The 19,937-nt window shown below is 42.5% G+C and overlaps 1 protein-coding gene across 1 annotated transcript in view; it reads left to right on the top strand.

Annotated features, from left to right (window-relative positions):
* LOC136676444 (golgin subfamily A member 6-like protein 22) overlaps positions 1-19,937 on the top strand; it is a 28,501-nt gene that overhangs the window by 5,062 nt on the left and 3,502 nt on the right. The window contains exons 7-10 of the mRNA XM_066653486.1: positions 3,635-4,031; positions 4,593-5,794; positions 5,895-6,008; positions 12,517-13,015. Of these exons, the coding sequence (XP_066509583.1) occupies positions 3,635-4,031; positions 4,593-5,794; positions 5,895-6,008; positions 12,517-13,015 (2,212 nt within the window). The remainder of the gene's footprint in view (positions 1-3,634; positions 4,032-4,592; positions 5,795-5,894; positions 6,009-12,516; positions 13,016-19,937) is intronic.

Here is a 19,937-nt window from a genome sequence, read left to right as displayed (position 1 = left end):
AGTCTCTCCTGAGCAATAGTGTTTCTCGAGTAGGTTTTTAATTGATGTAAGCAAAATAAGTTCTGTTCACATGATGCACTGCTCATTGGCACGGTCAGGAACAACTTGAAAAGATTACACACGTTTACTAGGCTATTGCCTAGATCTGATGATTTAAAAAGTGCTAATCATTGATTGAAGCTTTCTTCTGATGGAATGGCACTGAAAAAGGACAGTTCTGCACTTGTCTGCTCTTTGGGAAAACCATAGCATTGACAAACAAAGGCCAGGTCCTCCTCAATGTGTGATCTAGAGCTGAGAATGGTGTTCAATACAGACATTCCATGAAATTTTCCTGAAACAAATCACGGATTTCTTGAACAGTTTTGTCCAGTACAATAAAAATATAATTCCTTGTAGTGACTCAAAGCTGAGTTTGTAGTTTGGATGTGCTGTGTTTTGACTATAATTAAGATGACAGTGCTCAAAATACAAGACAGGAACAAGCTCCCAGCAACATCAGAAAAATATCCCATATTTAATACTGGAGCATATTTACAGTAAACGCCTCATCACTCAACTATGAGGTTCAAAAATTAAAAAACAAAATAATCGTTCATTAATCATTCATTAATTGTTCAATAATCATGGTAAAATTTACAATTAATCATGATATTGATTTGCACTCATATCACCCCGCACTACTTCCTGTTTTCATCAACTCTTTTCGCATATTCACAGTTGATCTGAGATGTAAAATTACCAGGTTTATGCGACTGTTCATATCGTTTCAGCTTTAATAATGCAGAAATGTGCCTGCCACTTTTCTGGGGTTCTTGGAATCTTTCATTAGCTTTTTTCCAGTTTCCAAATCCAGTGGTTTCAAAAGTGTCTGTCTTGCCCTCCTGGCTTCCAAATGCATGACAGGCAAAACAAAAAGCCAGACCAGCTGTGGGGCTGTATTTGAGCCAGCTATAAATTTCATACCATTCTTTCTTAAACTTTTGACCATCTTTTACTGGAAATTATCTTATTGCTAGATATGGCCCACTCTCAATAAAGTTCAGATAGGTTTATATGCCACTAATTGGATCTTTTTCTGATGCCTGCAGTGAGCAAGTGGAAATATGTCTAACCTCTTTAAAGTGCTGAGTAGCTGGGGTTGAGACTGGAGCAGAAGGGTGTGTAAGGCTGGTAATTGGCATCTCGGTGGAACTTGCGTGTTCAGACTGTTGTTTTTCATCGCTAATGTCATTTTTCGTATATTGGATCATTTAGGCATTTCTATTCAGCCACCAATGCGCCTTTTAACATAGAGACATGCTGCACTGTATTTCGGTAATGTTTTATGGCTGTAACAAATGTCCCACATTCCAAAAGTTAAGTGACTTAAAGAATAATTTGGGGTGCAAATGGCCCCCCAGATGGCTACAACTGTTGCATTCCTTGTGTCAAGCCACTCATGACCCAGAGACAACGCCAGAAGTGTCTTACCTGGGCAAGGAGGAAAAGGACTGGACTGTGGCTCAGTGGTTCAAAGTTTGTTTTCAGATAAAATAAATTTTGCTTTTCATTTGGAAACTAAGGTCCCAGAGTCTGGAGGAAGAGTGGAGAGGCACATATTCCAAGCTGCATGAGTCTGATGTGAAGTTTCCACAATCAGTGATGCTTTGGGGAACCATGTCACCTGCTGGTGTTGGGCCACTGTGTTATATCAAGTCCAAAGTCAGCACAGCCATCTACCAGAACATTTTAGAGCCCATGCTTACCTCTGCTGACAAGCTTTATGGAGATTCATTTTCCAGCAGGACTTGGCACCTGTCCACACTGCCAAAAAAAACAGTACCTGGTTTAATAACCACGGTATCACTGTGCTTGATTGGCCAGCAAACTCACCTGACCTAAACACCATAGAAAATCTATGGGGTATTGTCAAGAGGAAGATGAGAGACACCGGGCCCAACAGTGCTGAAGGCTGCTATCAAAGCAACCTGGCCACCTGCCACAGGCTGATCACCTCCATGCCACGCCGTATTGATGCAGTAATTCTCATAAAAGAAGCCCCAACCAAGTATTGATCATGTACTGTACATACTTTTCAGTAGGACAAAATTTCTGTATTAAAAATCATTTTTTTAATTGCTCTTATATAATGTGATGAGATCAGTGAATCTGCCCCATCACCAAGACTGTGGAATGTACATTAATGAATGTATGCTTGTATTATTTCTTACCTTGTGTCTCTGGTCCTGTTCCTGGAGGAATGGTGGCAAATTTTTGGTCTCTCTTTGTACTAGCCAAAGGGCCCACGGTGAAGTATAGAGAAGGAGGGGAGGAGCTGGATCTGGGAACCTGTAAAAGAGAAAAAGTAAACAAGTTAAAAACTATTTACATATGTAAAAACTCACCTGTGAAGCAGGAATAAGATGGGCATATAAAATTTGTCAACGGTTGTATTGTTGTGCATGAATGTCCTCCTGCAGTTACATTTGTTACCCCTTAGCCAGAGTTGGGTTAGCCCAATTAGAAGAGGGGCGGGGCTAAGTTACTAAAAGGCGGGTGGTAGACCCACAGTGGGGGTAGTCAGGGTGTCTGAAATTTCACAGTCTCCGACAAAGTAATTGGCTGCCATAGTCAGTGAAGGTGGAAGGGGGCTGTGGTACGGACAAATGAGGTCTGTTTAGTCCTAAACTGATGTTTCTTTTCTTTTTCTGGTACCCCTCTGATTGTGATGTCATCACATGTGTTACTTTGAATAAATTATCACTGAGTGAGTTACTTTTGAGTCCTGTCTGCTCCTTGCTGAGTGAATCTTCACCTTTTCATCCGTGCTCCCCACACTCCAATTTAAACATCACTACATATAATATTCAAATTTTCTGAGATAATGACTTTTGGGTTTTTATTGGCTGTAAGCCTTAATCATCAACATTAATAGAAATAAACGCTTGAAATAGATCACTCAGTTTGAAGTTAATCTGTATAATATACATGTTTCACTTTTTGAAATGAATTACTGAAATAAATTAACTTTTTGATGATATTCTAATTTACTGATATGCACCTGTATTTGCATAATTAACTGGTCCTGGTCCTGGTCCTGGTGGGCTACTGCCTGCACATTGTATAGATTCCTCTACTCCCAACAAACCTGATGCAACTCATGAGCTCATTAATAAACCTTTCCCAAGATGAAATGAGCTTGTTTGAGAGATGAAAAAACCCACGACCAGGACTGAGAACCACTGGCTTAAACTGAAGATACTAAACAAAACAAAAAATATACAATGTGGCGAAACTCATGCACAAGCCATTTTATCATAATGATTTTTTGTTCTATTTGTTTATTGCACTGTATAATTTGATACCTATTTAAAGTATAAGTTACATTTATTTAAGGAACAACAGAATAATTTGCTGTAAATTCTATACATACCTTAATCCTGATAATTTATTTACATTTCTGTGTAGATAGGTGAAATTTACATGTGTTTTTAATGTGTTTTTCACAGAAGCCAAACTTTTCAAAGATATAGAGAGTGTTTTAAAGCAGAGAAATGAAGAACGACTGGAAAAAAACAGACAATTGCAAATGACAGACAAACTTCTTAAAGAAACTAAAGAACAATTAGAACAAATGACCAAAGAGACTCAGCTACAGCTTCAGGAGAAAGACACAGAGCTGGAGAATGTGAGGAAACTGCTGAGAGAGAAAGAGTCTCTACTGGAGGACACAGTGAAAGAGGTGGACAGCTGTAAAAATCAACTGGAGACACAGAGAAAGGAGCTACAGGAAAAGAGCACCACACTCCAGAAGATGAAGATCCAACTGGAAGAACAGAAAACTGAAGTGAGTGAAAAAGACAAACAGCTTGAAGAGAAGGAGAGGATTGTAAGTGAGATACACACACAGCTAATGGAGAGAGAGGAGCAGGTTAAAGAGAAAGAGAGACTTCTAGAGGAGAGAAACAAGCAGCTGCAGGAAAGAACACATCCTCCATCATCAGTTCCAGTCAGGAAGAGACACAGCAAGGAGTTGGATCCTCCAGACTGTAAGTAACTGACCAGGTTACTTCAAATACTTTCTGCGTAAGTAAATTTTTCATAATGTTTATTTCACTACAATGTTTTTATTGCATACACTCTGTGTGTAATGGATTTGAACAGAGGTGTGTAGTTCAGGAAATAATGGAGGATTCAACTTATGATAAAAAATGAATGTTATTGATTATAAAATATATATTGTTTAGATATGGTTTCATTTTTTATTTTTATTTTTTGCTCTGTTTGGAGTTTAATGTTTTGATTCAGCCACAATTCAGTAAATAAACAGTAGTTGTGTTTGTAACTAGACACTCATTTCTAGACCACTGTCACAGCATTAACTTTCCACAAACTGTCTGTAAGAACATGTGTTTATTGTGGTTCTGTGGTTTCTCAGTCAGTGAAGAGACTCCAGACCCAGCTCCACTCAGGAGGAGAAACAGTAAAGAAGGACTTCCTCCACACAGTAAATAATCACACATTCATATAGTTTCTGAAATATTTCTCTAGACAGACCATTCTCTCACCCTCAGTAATAAATGAACCCCTTCATTCTTGTTGATCTGCAGTGAGTGGAGATTCTCCTCCAGAGTCTGGTGGTGTATCAGAGCTGAGGCTGGTTCTGCTGGGGAGGACTGGAAGTGGGAAGAGTGCAGCAGGAAACAGGCTCCTGGGCCGAGAGGAGAGGAGTAGGGCTGGAGCGTCTACAGTGAGGCAGCAGAGTGAGAGCAGACAGGGCCAGGTGGCTGGGAGGCAGGTGACTGTGGTGGATACTCCTGACTATTTCAGTCCTGGACTCTCTCTGGACGGGCTGAGACAGGATGTGAGGCTCTGTGTCCGTCTGTCGGCCCCAGGACCCCATGCCTTCCTCCTAGTCATACCAGTGAAGCAGACCTCAGGAGAGGAGAGAGACATGCTGCAGAAAATGGAGGAGATGTTTGGAGAGAGATGCTGGAGGAACACCATAATCCTCTTCACCGTCACTGATGAAGACCAAGAGAAGAGGATTGAAGAGTTTGTCCAGCCAGGAAACCAGGGGGTCCAGAGCCTTGTGGAGAAATGTGGGAACAGGTTTCACTGTCTCAACATTAAGGAGAGTGGAGAGGGGTCTCAGGTCTCAGAGCTGCTGGAGAAGCTGGAAGGAAACAGAGAGGAGTTCTACAGCAGTGAGATCTACCTGGAGACAGAAGCTCAGATCAGAGCAATGGAGACAAAGATCATGAAAGAAATGGAGGAAAAGAGGGTGAAGGAAGAAAGAGAAATGAAGGAAAAACATGAAAAGGAGCTGCAGAACTCTCTGAGAAGGATAGAGGGAGCAGTACAAGAGCATGAAGGAGAGATAAAACAACTTAATGACCGAACAACTGACCTAGAGAGAAGAATGAAAGAAGAGAGGGATGAAGAGAAAAGGAGAGGACTGGAACGAGAGCTGGAGAGAGAGTTAGAGAGAAGGACAGAAATGGAAGAAAAGGTGAAGAGACTGAAAGAGAAGAGACAGAGGGACAGGTGTGAGATGGAGGAGAGACACAGACAGGAGATGGAGGAGATCATGGAGACGTGTGAAGGAGAAGCCAGAGCTGAAGCAGAGAGAAACTTAATGAAGATCCTGCTGCCTGAACTCCACAGGAACATTTTGGCTTCAAAGACACAGATGCAGGAGGAGTTCAGCAGACAGATGGAGGAGAAGAACATGGAGCTGGAGAAACTGAGAGAGAATTACTCAGAGCTCAGGAAGACTCACTCACTTCTGGAGGAGGTCTATGAGAGAACTGTGAGAAGGAGCTCAGAGTCAGAGGGAGCTGCTCCAGCTGCAGAAGGGGAGTCTAAAGGAATCTCTCAGAGGTTTAAAGACCTGTTTCTCTGATGAACAGAGTATGAAGTCTCCCTCGTGCAGAAAAGGAGCTCCTCTGTCCATTGTGATGATAATGGAGAGAGTGGAAAAGGAAGAGGAGTATGAGCCCAGTGCAGAGGAGCTCGAAAGGAGTGTAAAATGTGGTAGTCACTACTTAAAAAGTGACTTCAGCAGCTTTAAGCATTTTGGACACTACGTAAAATGTCATATCATGACTATTGCCAAAACCAGCAAGAGGGATATAAAGTCTCCCAGCACTGGGCTGTGGAGAAATAGGTGTGCGTTTACTAAAGTGATGGAGCTCCATTCAAGTCAAATGGTCTGCCAGTGAAATAAGACGTTTTTCAGTAAGTAAAAAGGTTGCTTTTCTTTTAGTATTCAACAGTTTCTAATAAGGATAAATATTAGACGTATTTACTGGATATGTACATTGTTGCTGACTCTTCTTTCATGGCTGTAGTTTATTCACTACACACTGTCACCAGGTGAATTCACAAACAACACACTACACACTCTCTGAAAAAAGGTACGGTAGAGGTACATTACTGGTCACTAAAGGTTCACACAGTGTAAATGTACCTTTAAAGGTACAACAGTGGCTTTAAAGTCCAGTTGTGTTCCCTAAAGATACATTACATTCTCCAGAAGGAGAAGAGAATAATTGTAACATTTCATTATAGAACTGTGTAAAATTAAAGAACATAATATAAGTCCTGGAGTTGAAGTGGGGCGTATGAAATCAAGACAACTTTAAAATCTACAAATGTTATAGAATAAGATTACGTTCCTTGACTAAAGATACTGAATACGTATCCGTGAGGGTACCACCACAGAGACAGCACAAGGTACCACCAAAGTGACCGTTTTTCTGACAGTGTAGATGTGTTTAATGAACTGGTAAATCTCTTTATAATTTATTATAGAAAGAGAGGAGTGTTCTCTGTTCTAACATCACTGTGTGTTCACTGTGTAATAATTATATATTGGTTCAGATGAATATTGATTGTTGAGGGTCAGGGGCAGAGCAGACAGTTTTGTTATTAGAGCTCTGCAATAAAACCCTGTAAAGGACAATCTCATTAGATCAGGACACTTCTCTTTCTGAGAAAAGATTCTTCTCAACTGCATCAGTTGTCGTCTGATTTTTTTCATTTTCTGAAATGTTTTCAGATTTTTTATGTTTTATATTTGAACAAATCAATAAACGAGATCAAATATTTGTAATGTGACTTGTGTCTGAATTTCAGTTGAAATGATGTTTATTAAGAAAATAATAATAGTAATAATAATGATAAAGATCATGGTGGCAACAGTTAGATAAACTAATAAAATTTACACAGAGATGTTTATGAGTTTGAAATAAATATAAGCCTATTTATTTTTGACATGGCCATTATATTTCATGGTGTTTGTCTGTACTAGAGACTGTTAACGTCATCACTCAGTGACATGGTTTTAAATTCTGTGAAATAAAGCTCAGTGTCAGTTTATAGCATTTTTGCTGTTCTGTAGGTTATTATTATATCTGTAAAGCACCTGCTTCTGCACTTTTAGGAGCTCATTTGTTTACATTAGAAACTGGTAACTAGATAATAAGTGTATATTGGGAATATTTTGATAAGATTGTCTTTCTGGTCAATAAGTGTTCTACAAGGTTTACTCCACGGTTTAGTCCCTACTCGGCTCGCTCTGAACCACGAGAGAACAGGGACTAAAAAAGAACCCAATTCCAGGACCAGGATCAGATTTACCTCATGGAGAAGGAGAATAGCAGAGTAGAGTGGAGTCGAGTAGGGACCCTCCAGTGGAAAAGCTCAGAGGTGGAGTTGCTCAGGTGGTATTTTTGTTACATGTTTACTCTTGTGTATGTGTTTGATCTGGTTCTGAGTTTTTGTGTTTTTTACAAACTAGATTTCAAAAATGATGGGACACTAATCAAATTGTGAATAAAAACTGAATGCAATGATGTGGAGATGGCAAATGTCAATATTTTATTCGTAATAGAACATAGATGACAGATCAAATGTTTAATCTGAGTAAATGTAACATTTTAAAGGAAAAATATGTTGATTCAAAATTTCACAGTGTCAACAAATCCCAAAAAAGTTGGGACAAGTAGCAATAAGTGGCTGCAAAAAGGAAATTGAGCATATAACAAACAGCTGGAAGACCAATTAACACTAATTAGGTCAATTGACAACATGATTGGGTATAAAAAGAGCTTCTCAGAGTGTCAGTGTCTCTCTGAAGCCAAGATGGTAAGAGGATCACCAATTCCACCATTGTTGTGCAGAAAGATAGTGCAGCAATACCAGAATGGTGTTACCCAGCGTAAAATAGCAAAGACTTTTAAGTTATCATCATCAACCGTGCATAACGTCATCAAAAGATTCAGAGAATCTGGAACAATTGCTGTGCGTAAGGGTCAAGGCCATAAAACTTTACTGGATGCTCGTGATCTCCGGGCCCTTAAACGTCACTGCACCTCAAACAGGAATGCCACTGTCAAGAAAATAACAGAATGGGCTCAGGAATACTTTCAGAAAGCATTGTCAGTGAACACAATCCACTGTGCCATCCGCCGTTGCCAGCTGAAACTCTACAGTGCAAAGAGGAAGCCATTTCTAAGCAAGCTCCACAAGCTCAGACATTTGCACTGGGCCAGGGGTCTTTTAAAATGGAGTGTGGCAAAATGAAAGACTGTTCTGTGGTGAGATGAGTCATGATTTGAAGTTCTTTATGGAACACTGGGACGCCATGTCATCTGGACCAGAGAGGACAAAGATAACCCAAGTTGTTATCAACGCTCCGTTCAGAAGCCTGCATCACTGATGGTATGGGGTTGCATGAGTGCTTGTGGCATGGGCAGCTTGCATGTCTGGAAAGGCACCATTAATGCAGAGAACTATGTTCAGGTTCTAGAACAACATATGCTCCCATCTAGACGTCATCTCTTTCAGGGAAGACCCTGCATTTTTCAACAAGATAATGCCAGACCACATTCTGCAGCAGTCACAACATCATGGCTATGTAGGAGAAGGATCCGGGTACTGAAATGGCCAGCCTGCAGTCCAGATCTTTCACCTATAGAGAACATTTGGCGCATCATAAAGAGGAAGGTGTGACAAAGAAGTCCCAAGATGATTGAACAGTTAGAGGCCTGTATTAGACATGAATGGGAGAGCATTCCTATTTCTAAACTTGAGAAACTGGTCTCCTCTGTCCCCAGACATCTGTTGAGTGTTGTAAGAAGAAGGGGGGATGCCACACAGTGGTAAAAAATGGCCTTGTCCCAACTTTTTTGGGATTTGTTGACGCCATGAAATTTTGAAACATATTTTTCCCTTAAAATGATACATTCTCTCAGTTTAAACTTTTGATCTGTGATTTGTGTTCTATTCTGAATAAAATATTAGATGTTGGCACCTCCACATCATTGCATTCAGTTTTTATTCACAATTTGTTTAGTGTCCCAACTTTTTTGGAATCCGGTTTTTATGTTTTGTCCTGTTTTATTTATTTTTATTTTTCAAGCATAGTCTCTCTTTTATTTTCTTTGACACCTCAAGAGTTGCGCCTTTTTGACAGGAAGTACAGTCATGGGTTTAGTCTGTGATGTTTTTCCCTGTAGCCACGCCCTGCACCTGTGAGCCCTGAGCATGTCACGTGACCGGGTTCAAACGTGTTCCTAATGTGCTCTCTATTATAAGCTCCCTTTGTGCCCTTCGTGTTTGTTGTTAATTGTTGTTAGTTGGAGTGTTGTGTCCCAGCAAACACGGTTACGTTGGGTGATGGAAATTTGTTAATAGAAATGATTCATAATCAATAAAGATATTTTTAATCAGCAATGACCACGCATGCTTGTGTAACTGAAATTGTTTTATTCCTAATTCTGTGTGAAACCGCAGACTTATGTGTGTGTGTTTCAAATAACAGCATATCGACATATCGTTGTCTCCAGACCACAGAGGGGAGATACCTGAGACCAAATGGGTAGAAGGGGACTACCCATTTGGTAGCGGACTCAGAGACTCAGCTTTCTTATTTCTGTCCTAATTTTCCACCACAGTGGTCTTCTTGACATTACTGACAGCTTGCATCTCTACTGTGTTCACTACACATTTCTGCCACGACTAAAAGATGACCTATCCAGGTTTGCAGGTGGCTGGGATAACCATCCAATCTGAACTGAACAAAACATGACGCCAAATCAGCTGTGGCACCTTGGCCTCATGCAGAGTCCAATCAGAGAACCAGAAATGTCAGAGGTGATAAGGGGGGGTGGGGGTAAAAAAAAACAAAAACTCAGTGCTTTTGTGATTATTAACGCTTACAAGTAAGTTATTACTGTGTTGTGTATATTTAGGGAATTCAGATTGATGCCATTGACGGGGAAGATTCTGGATTGACTGTCCAAGGACCTAACCAAGGTGTTGTCCTGCCAGGATTGTGCCTTCTCCAAGAACATGCTAGAGACATCCAGCACCACGCAAACCATTTTTGGTGCATGTTATAATATGGAAATCCCCAAACCAGACTCTGGCTTTCTAGGACCTCTGCTCTGGAATATAGTTGAAATAAGAGTACAAAGTTTAAAAAAAAAAAACACCGTCCTCTGCCCTTAGTGTACAGGAAGACCCAGCTGACGTAACTCAGTTGTTCCAAACCCTGGGCTGGAATACACACTGATATACATATTTCAGTTGTCTTTGCACCATAGAACCAGGTAATCAGCTCATTTAAATTGAGTGGAAGTAAGAGAGTTTGAGCACAAATAAAAATTGATGAAAACATTTTTGTTACTTTTTAGATGGATGTGAATTAAGTCACGACATCAAACTAGAGCTAAACCTTTTCTGACTGGAGACACTTTTTTTTAAAACCATTACATGCAATACATTAATGCACATGGGGTGGGGGGGGGGGCTACACGGGTGAGAGTTTGTGTTTTATTTTAGCTAAATAGCTAATAGCTAAAACTGCCATTTTCAGAATGAGTAAGCTTGTGAAAAATATTTAAACTGACCTTGCAAAAATAACTCATCTTTCAGAAAGGGCATTCTGCACTTTAAACAATGTCCTTCATGCGCTGGCAATTAAAAAAAGTAGTCGTTAAAACATTTAAGACAGACAACACTAATACACCCCACATAAAACTTATATCTAAATGAGCCCAAACCCAGTATGATGTGTACCAATGCATGACAGTAAATCATTTCTGAAAGATTCAAAGTCCTCATAATGTCCAGGAAGCTTGAGCACCTCAAAGCAGGTAGATGCTGTTGGGAGGCTACTTTTGACAATTTCAAAGGTGAGCTTTCTAGGTAGAACCTCACACCCTGTCCAGAACTTCAGCAGGCTTTTGACTTCAGCAGCTGATGCTGTGAATGGAACAAGTTTTTAAATCACTTGATGTTATTTTATGACCCGTGTCAAATTTTTAAATGATACCAGAGCCTTATCATAAGTGGACAGTTTCCCAAAAATTACCAGTTTCAATAAACTGCTGGAGGAATCCAGAAATGCGACATTTGGTAGCTAGTGGATGTTCAGAATCAGAATCGTCTTCCTCTCGTTGTCATGCGCTCGTCTCGTCATGTCGTCTGTTTTCCCCAGCCATGTGCTCTTTTAGCACATGGCTATGTTTGTTTATGTTCTAGTCCCGCTTTTGTTCCGCCTCCTCGTCTGTGTCATTTGTTACCCTGCCCCCTTGTTCTCTGTCTCAGGTGCGTCTCGTCTGTATTTTGTATTTAAGTCCCCTTCCTGCACTTCCTGTTTGTTGGTCATTCGTTCTTTGTACTATGTCAAGTCAGTCGTTTTATCAAGTCTGTCTGTCTTTGTCTGCAAGTTCCTCCGTTATTGTTTTCCTCGTTGTTGTTTCATTTCTTCTGTCGTTTCGTTCTTTAGTCTGTCTGTCCCGTTTGCCCTGTTTAGCTCCCCGTGACCCGTTTAGCCTGCTTGGCTCCCCGTTTCTTGTCCTTCTGTTAAAGTCTCTTGGTTTTGTTATTTTTCGTTATTAAAGTTTGTTGTGTTTTAGCGAGTGCGTCCGCCTCAGTCAGTCCGCCTCCTCGTGCCTGACAGAATGACCAACCTATATATGGATCGCAGCTAGCACTGAAAATACATTTAACAGGGCTGTGGAATGGAGTAGCCGGCTCCAGCAGATATATGCCGCAGTGGCTCAGCGCCTTCGGGAGGAGTCGATTCTTGAGTCGAGTGATTGCTCCAGCGCGAGTTGTAGGAGTCGGCGAAAGAAGCGGGCTGGAGTCTCCCCCTCGCTGGAGGATTACCCCCTCAGGTCCAGGAAAATTTTTTTGGGGGGGGTTAAGGGTGGGGGCTGTTAGCCTCCGACTTCAGGACAAAGGAAGTGAGGCTAACAGGGCGCACCCTGTCTCCGTGGACGTCGCAGCAGGGCCTCCTGTCTCTGTGGACGCGGTGCCCGTCGCTCCTGTCTCCGTGAATGCGGCGCCCGACGCTCCTGTCTCCGTGAGCGCGGCACCCGCCGCTCCTGTCTCCGTGAAAGCGGCATCAGCCGCTCCTGTCTCCGTGAAGGCGGCGCCCGCCGCTCCTGTCTCCGTGAAGGCGGTGCCCGCCGCTCCTGTCTCCGTGAGCGCGGCACCTGCCGCTCCTGTCTCCGTGAGCGCGGCACCTGCCGCTCCTGTCTCCGTGAGTGCGGCACCTGCCGCTCCTGTCTCCGTAAATGCGGCACTCGCCGCTCCTGTCTCCGTGAACGCGGCGCCCGCCGCTCCTGTCTCCGTGAACGCGGCGCCCGCCGCTCCTGTCTCCGTGAAAGCAGCGCCTCCAGCTGCTCCTGTCTTCATGGGGGCGGCGCCCGCCGCTCCTGTCTCCGTGAACGTGGCGCCCGCCGCTCCTGTCCTCATGATGGCGCCGCCCGCCGCTCCTGTCCCTGTGAAGGCGGCTCCCTCAGCAGCTCCTGTCCCTGTGAAGGCGGCTCCCTCAGCCGCTCCTGTCCCTGTGAAGGCGGCTCCCTCAGCCGCTCCTGTCCCTGTGACGGCGGCTCCCTCAGCCGCTCTTGTCCCTGTGACGGCGGCTCCCTCAGCCGCTCTTGTCCCTGTGACGGCGGCTCCCTCAGCCGCTCCTGTCCCTGTGACGGCGGCTCCCTCAGCCGCTCCTGTCCCTGTGACGGCGGCTCCCTCAGCCGCTCCTGTCCCTGTGACGGCGGCTCCCTCAGCCGCTCCTGTCCCTGTGACGGCGGCTCCCTCAGCCGCTCCTGTCCCTGTGACGGCGGCTCCCTCAGCCGCTCCTGTCCCTGTGACGGCGGCTCCCTCAGCCGCTCCTGTCCCTGTGACGGCGGCTCCCTCAGCCGCTCCTGTCCCAGTGACGGCGGCTCCCTCAGCCGCTCCTGTCCCAGTGACGGCGGCTCCCTCAGCCGCTCCTGTCCCAGTGACTGTGGCCCCGGCTGCCTCTGCTCCCTCAGCCGCTCCTGTCCCAGTGACTGTGGCCCCGGCCGCCTCTGCTCCCTTGACTGTGGCTTAGGCCGTCTCTGCACCCGTGACTATGGCCCCGGCCGCTCCTGGTCGTGTCCGTGGGACGGCCCCAAGGACTTCAGGGCTGATCCCCAGAACTGTGCCCAGGCTGGTTCCTCAGACTTCCCCTCAGACATTTGCCAGTCCTGGGCACCCCCATGTTATTTTGGTTCCCCTGTGTGTCCCTGTCCTGGTCCCTGTCTCTGTCCTTGTCTCAGTACCTATGTCAGCCTTTATCTCTGTTCCGGTCCCTGTCACTGTGTTTGTGTCTGTTCCTGTAAACGTCTTGGTCCCTGTTCCCCTGCCTAGTCCTGTCCAGTCCCCTGTTAGTCCTGTCCAGGCCCCTTTTCAACCCTCTGTCCGGTCTTTTGTCCAGTCCCAGCACCCAGCCTCTGTCCAGTCACATACCCCTGTCCAGTCTAAAGTTTCTGTTCCTATCCTGTCCAGTGTCTTGTCCCCTGTCTCGTCACCAGTCTCTGCTCCCGTCCATTCCCAGCACCCAGTCCTGTCACCTGTCCTGCCTCAGGTCCAGTCCCTGTTTCAACCCTCTGTCTTGTCTCAAGTCCCATCTCCTGTCCAGTCCCTGTTTCAATCCTCTATCCAGTCTCAAGTCCCGTCTTCAGTCCAGTCCCCGTTTCAATCCTCTGTCTTGTCTCAATTCCTGTCACCTGTCCAGTCTTCTGTCCAGTCCCTGTTCCCATCCAGTGTCATGTCCAACGTGCAACCCCAGTCTCCTGTCAAGCCTTGTGTTTCCACTCCCGTCCTGTCTAGTCTGTTCCAGTCCCTAGTCCCGTCTCCTGTTCCATTTTGTAAATCACCTGTCCAGTCTCTTGTTCGGTCTCCTGTCATGTCCCCAGCTCCAGTGTCTGTTCCCGTCTTGTCCTGAGTCCTGTCACCCGTTGGTTAGATGTCTTGTCTTGTTTTTCGTGCCCTCTCCTGTGCCAGCTCCTGGGGGGTTTAGGTGTACGCTCCCCGGGAGTTGCGCGTTCAGGGGGGGGGCATCTGTCACGCCCTCGTCTTGTCATGCCGTCTGTTTTCCTCGGCCATGTGCTCTTTTAGCACATGGCTATGTTTGTTGTTGTTCTAGTCCCGCCTTTGTTCCGCCTCCTCGTCTGTGTCATTTGTTACCCTGCCCCCTTGCTATCTATCTCAGGTGCGTCTCGTCTGTGTTTTGTAGTTAAGTCCCCTTCCTGCACTTCCTGTTTGTTGGTCATTAGTTCTTTGTACTGTGTCAAGTCATCCGTGTTATCAAGTCTGTCTGTCTGTCTCTGCAAGTTCCTCCGTTATTGTTTTCCTCGTTGTCATTTCATTTCCTCTGTCATTTCGTTCTTTAGTCTGTCTGTCCCGTTTGCTTTGTTTAGCTCCCCGTGACCCGTTTAGCCTGCTTGGCTCCCCGTTTCTTGTCCTTCTGTTAAAGTCTCTTTGTTTTGTTATTTTTCATTATTAAAGTTTGTTGTGTTTTAGCGAGTGCGTCCGCCTCAGTCAGTCCGCCTCCTCGTGCCTGACACTCGTTCAGGCCAGCAAACAATCTGAAGGATAAACTACACAAAAAAAAGAAAATAAGTTCAAAATAAGTTCAGAATATCTCAAAAGATACATTTTTAAAGCTATTAACTCACTGATCATATTTTGATACTTTAAAAAACATTAAAAACTTAAACCACAGCAAAACAGTTTAGTTTAATTTTGAACATTAAATAGAGGAAAAACCTCTGGGAAACACTCTAGTGGTTCTCTTGGGAAAAGCAGAGGCACAGTGTCTTGGCATTGGGACAAAACAGCCCACACTGGGGTTTCCTTAAAGCCACGTCTCATTTGTTTGATTTGCCATGAGATTCGTCCTAATAACCTCTTAAAATTATAAAGAGCAATACAGGTAAAATGTCAGTGTTATACAGCACAAACAATGAATTCTGTATTAATCCATGCATATGTATGAGTGAAAATCCTACAGCATGAATGAGGATCTTTTCAAAAAGCCATCTCCTGTTTTTATCAGTTACACCAGGGAGATCCCAGGCATATGCCAAGTCCTGGACTCTCTTCTTTTCTTGCACTGAAAGTTCAAACTTCTCAAGCTTTTCAACACACAAAAAAAGAAAAAAGGTAAGATATGGCATTTTGACTGAATGACTGTAACAAACAAATGTTAACAATAGTACAATGAAATGACGATACACTGAGTCTCTGAAGGTTTAGCTTACAAGCTTGAGTATATCACAAATATCCAAGTCTGGACAGTCAATTAGCTGCACAGTTGCTGTGTCAGGATTTCCTCCCAGAAGGACGTATACGAAAGCTGGGCTTAAACCAGACAGACGTGGCCTTCCATGTATAAATGAATGTCCTAAAATTCTCCCAGCCACAATAAACAAGTCACTGTCAACAAGAAAGTGGGAGGAAGATGGCACCAAATGCTCTGTCTCTCCCTCGAAAAGTCTGGTGACCCCAGTGTTTGCTGAAATGGAGAAATAAATTCAGTCAAGCTGTAGTGTTATTTTTGTTAAAATACAACAAAGTAAGTTGAATATTTAAAAGTAATATGTATAGCACTTGAAGTATCCCACTGGCTGTTTCTTATCCTTTACTACAAAATGAGGATGAATTACCTAAGTTCACAGAAAACCCAGACTTCGGTCTGTTAGTACAGGTTGAGAAAAAGAACCATGTAACACCCTCCCCAACAGCACAATCACCTGTGAAAATGATTTCATTTATTAACAAAACATGCATTCTTTAACAACTTATTCCTACTGTAAATGCAATGTACCTTCCAGTCTGCAGTTTAAAGGTCGAGCCCATTCCACATGAGTCTACTTGTAGAAGCTCTATCTCGTTCCTCTGGGGTGCTCCTCATATCCATGTGTAGATTCAAGGGTGCCTGTGTAGCATGATTACTAAGTTGTGTCTCTCGAAACTGTGATATAGCTTTGATGGGGTCTGGGATTGACTGCCACTCTATAGACTGGGAAATTGGGAAACACAAACACCCCATAATGACCAGTATAACATACACAAAATTAAGAGTACTTTTAATTTGTAATACAATTAAGCACCAGCCATCCAGAAGTTTGGAATAACAGCTGGGCAATATTTCTTCTGCAACTTCTGAACTATCAGCAGAAGTACATTAGAAAGAACAGAGCAAAAAAATAAAATAAAATAAATAAATTAAAAAAGGGGGAAAATACATTGTTGCTATCAGAACAAAATCTTACATAACCAAAAAGGTAACAATTTGAAATCCATTAAAATGTAGAAATTACATTTCATGTAACTTTTTACCATTCCTATTCCACTCCAATTTAATTTAGAAAATGTTGTATTTATGGGGAAGTAGGCAAAATCAAGTAAGATTTACAAAAATGGAGATGCAGTTCTGATTAATAATTCTGTGAATACCTTTCATCGCATGAACTTGCATGTATTTCAATAGCCTCAGAAAGGAAATCTTTCAAGCATATTGGACAGGTCTGATGTATAGGTGCTGAGAAAATAAAAGCACACAATTCACATTGTCACAACTGTGATTTCAGAACTATACAAAAAGCACTAACATTTGTTCTCATTTGGTTCATTAACATCACTGTCTACGTTGTCAGATGCTTCCTCAACTGTGACTTCACATGACTTTACGTGTTCAGGACTTGGAGTGGGTACAATGTTTCACACTTTTTGGCATGCAGCTTTTGGCATGTTGCTGAATGCTTCAGAAGTAGGGGGCAATGGACTAGTGTCCAGCACTTCTTGAAGAGGAGTTATATAAAGGGGACCTTTACTAGCTGCTTTCAGAATTCTGCCAGTATAGCCACAATCATCTGGGGACACAAGAGAAAGCTTCCGATTACACCATCCTCCTTAATAAAGAAGAAAAAAATTAGTTATTGTCCTAAAGTTTTTCAATGGTCCTTTAGCAAAGAAAAAAAACCTCTTCTGTACAGAACTAAGAGAACCATTAAGAGAACGCTTTGCACGATTAGATGGTTCATTACATTGTGAAAGGGTTCTTTAGACTGATGGAGAGTGATGTCTATGGATTGATATGGAACCTTATTAAAAAGAGTTCTGCTATGGTTACAGTGTCTCTTCCAAAAGCTTTCACTGTCATCCATATATAATATTCTCTATCAGTCTGAAGAACCGTTTCCTGATGCAAAAATCACACAAAGTTCACACACAGTTCTATAAAGAACCATTTAAGGATAATCATTTTAAGGGTGTAGGCAAGAAAATAAGTGTCTACATAAAACCAATATTAAATCTATACCTGATGCTTTGTAAAGAAGCCAGCCTCCTTTTATTGTCTTTAGCGTTGGATACAGTAGGTTGAGTTGTTCACTTAACTGCACAAAGAGCAAGTTGCCGGCACATCAAAGGAACACTACATAACACATTACCTTAAAAGTACAGCTTCAAGATCATTGTGTTGTACCACTGAGCTGTGATAGGGAGAATAGAGCCTCTGTCCCTGCTAAAAAAAACTGCACTACAAATTTTGGAGGAGAGTAGGAAACCCCTCCCACTCCCTCCCCCACTGGGTTCAGTACAGTCCTGTAAATATGAATTACACTGGGGGAGACCCAGGTGCAAAAAAACCCCAAATCCTAAATAGTTTTCCTTTAATATAATGATTCAAATATTAGGTTTTGTTGGTAGCAATGCTAGGGTCTCCCTGTTTGGTAACTGGTAAATCACCCATACAATAGCTTTTGACCTCCCTGTTGCCTGCAAAGTGTAACCACAAAAAATAAAAATAAAAATATTACTGTTATATTTGTAGACAAAAGTGCCACAACACAGCACTTTAAATTACACAGGTTTAAGGCCTAGTCACTGAACCTGCTATCCTCCCTGGAACTTTGAGCAATGACTGAGGTACCTTGTCTCTCGCAGAATGAAAGCAGAGACACTAGAGAAGGGCATGATGCAGAATACTATACACTTTGAAACGTTGGTGGTAAGATAAATTATTTAGCTAGTAAACTACAAACACTATCCCATAAACGTTTCATTATTGTGACATACAGCCTTAAGTAATAATAAATGATATTTAACTATTATCTTAAGACGTAATATTAAAATAAGAAATTTTAATGCAACATGTCCCGAGAAAAGCTGGCGCAAAAAATATTTTTAAAATGACTATCAAAAACCATTTAGCCCTATGATTAGTACACAAACTTTCACATACTGAACACACTAAATTCAGTGAAACGGGACTAATTACATTCTGTAATGATATCACTTCTGTAATTCTGTGCTTAAAATAATCTGTCACATCAGGTACTTCTGTTCCTTTATGAGTACTGCTTACATTAATAGAATATTGCTCGATCAGGCGGTATAATAGGTGCTGTTCTCTCACAGTTTTAATTTCACAGGAATTTATTTGAATGATAACACGGCCATGTGACATCGTGTAGGAAAAGCGCAGATGTTAACAGGCTTGCCAGCTAACCAGTGCTCCGCCTGGCATTCGTCGTAGAAAACATTATTAGACTTAACTTTCTGAGAGGTTGTTACAACAATTTGTTCGTGCCCGCAGCGTTGTTTTTCTTTTTGGTTGTCACTACGTTGTCACAACGTAACCTTGTTTGTTACCGTTGTACAGCATTTTATGTGGTGTTATATTTTACATTAATAAAAAGTATTAATTATCTGTAACCGCTTATCCAATTCAGGGTCGCGGTGGGTCCAGAGCCTACCTGGAATAATTGGGCACAAGGCGGGAATACACCCTGAAGGGGGCGCCAGTCCTTCACAGGGCAACACACACACCTACAGACAATTTGGAGTCGGCAATCCACCTACCAACGTGTGTTTTTGGACTGTGGTAGAAACCGGAGCACCCGGAGGAAACCCACACGGACACGGGAAGAACACACCAACTCCTCACAGACAGTCACCCGGAGCGAGAATCGAACCCACAACCGCCAGGTCCCTGGAGCTGTGTGACTGCGACACTACCTGCTGCGCCACTGTGCCTCCCCTTAATAAAAATTATTATTAATACAATTTATTATTACTAATAAAAATTATTGGTACACACAAATATGCCTATTTATTAATCGATTTTGTTATTTATTATTAATACACCAGAGTAATTATACTTTCATCTTCATCGGTTTTTGTGTATTCAATTCTAATATTGGTATTACCACTATGGTCTAATCACATGTGTACACTGAAAGTTGTTGTGTGTGAAGAAACTGATGTGATTTGGTCGTGTGTCATCTGCCTTGAAGCTGTCGTCTGTCACAGTAGTCTAAGCGCAATGGAGCTGGGATAAAACAAGTAAAGCAATGAGCAAATATCTTGTAACTAGAGTGAAGCAGGTTGTTTTTCTCAAGAAGAATTTATTGAAACGACTAAATGATTTAATTTCATTTTCTTTTATGTATTTATTAACATCAACTTCAAAAAAAGGATTTTGTAAAACAACAGGACAGATGTGAACTGCTTAACTGTGGGGGCTGTGCAGACAGTGATGCCGGAAGTCTGAAAGAGAAATATACATACAATCAGTGGTATGAAGCATTCTTTAAACATTTTATCTGTTTAGGTCAATGATTGGG

The sequence above is a fragment of the Hoplias malabaricus genome, chromosome 2 (genome assembly GCF_029633855.1).
Source record: "Hoplias malabaricus isolate fHopMal1 chromosome 2, fHopMal1.hap1, whole genome shotgun sequence".
NCBI classification, from domain to species: domain Eukaryota; kingdom Metazoa; phylum Chordata; class Actinopteri; order Characiformes; family Erythrinidae; genus Hoplias; species Hoplias malabaricus.
Note: the sequence above shows the minus strand (reverse complement) of the source record. Positions and strands in the feature narration are given on the sequence as shown.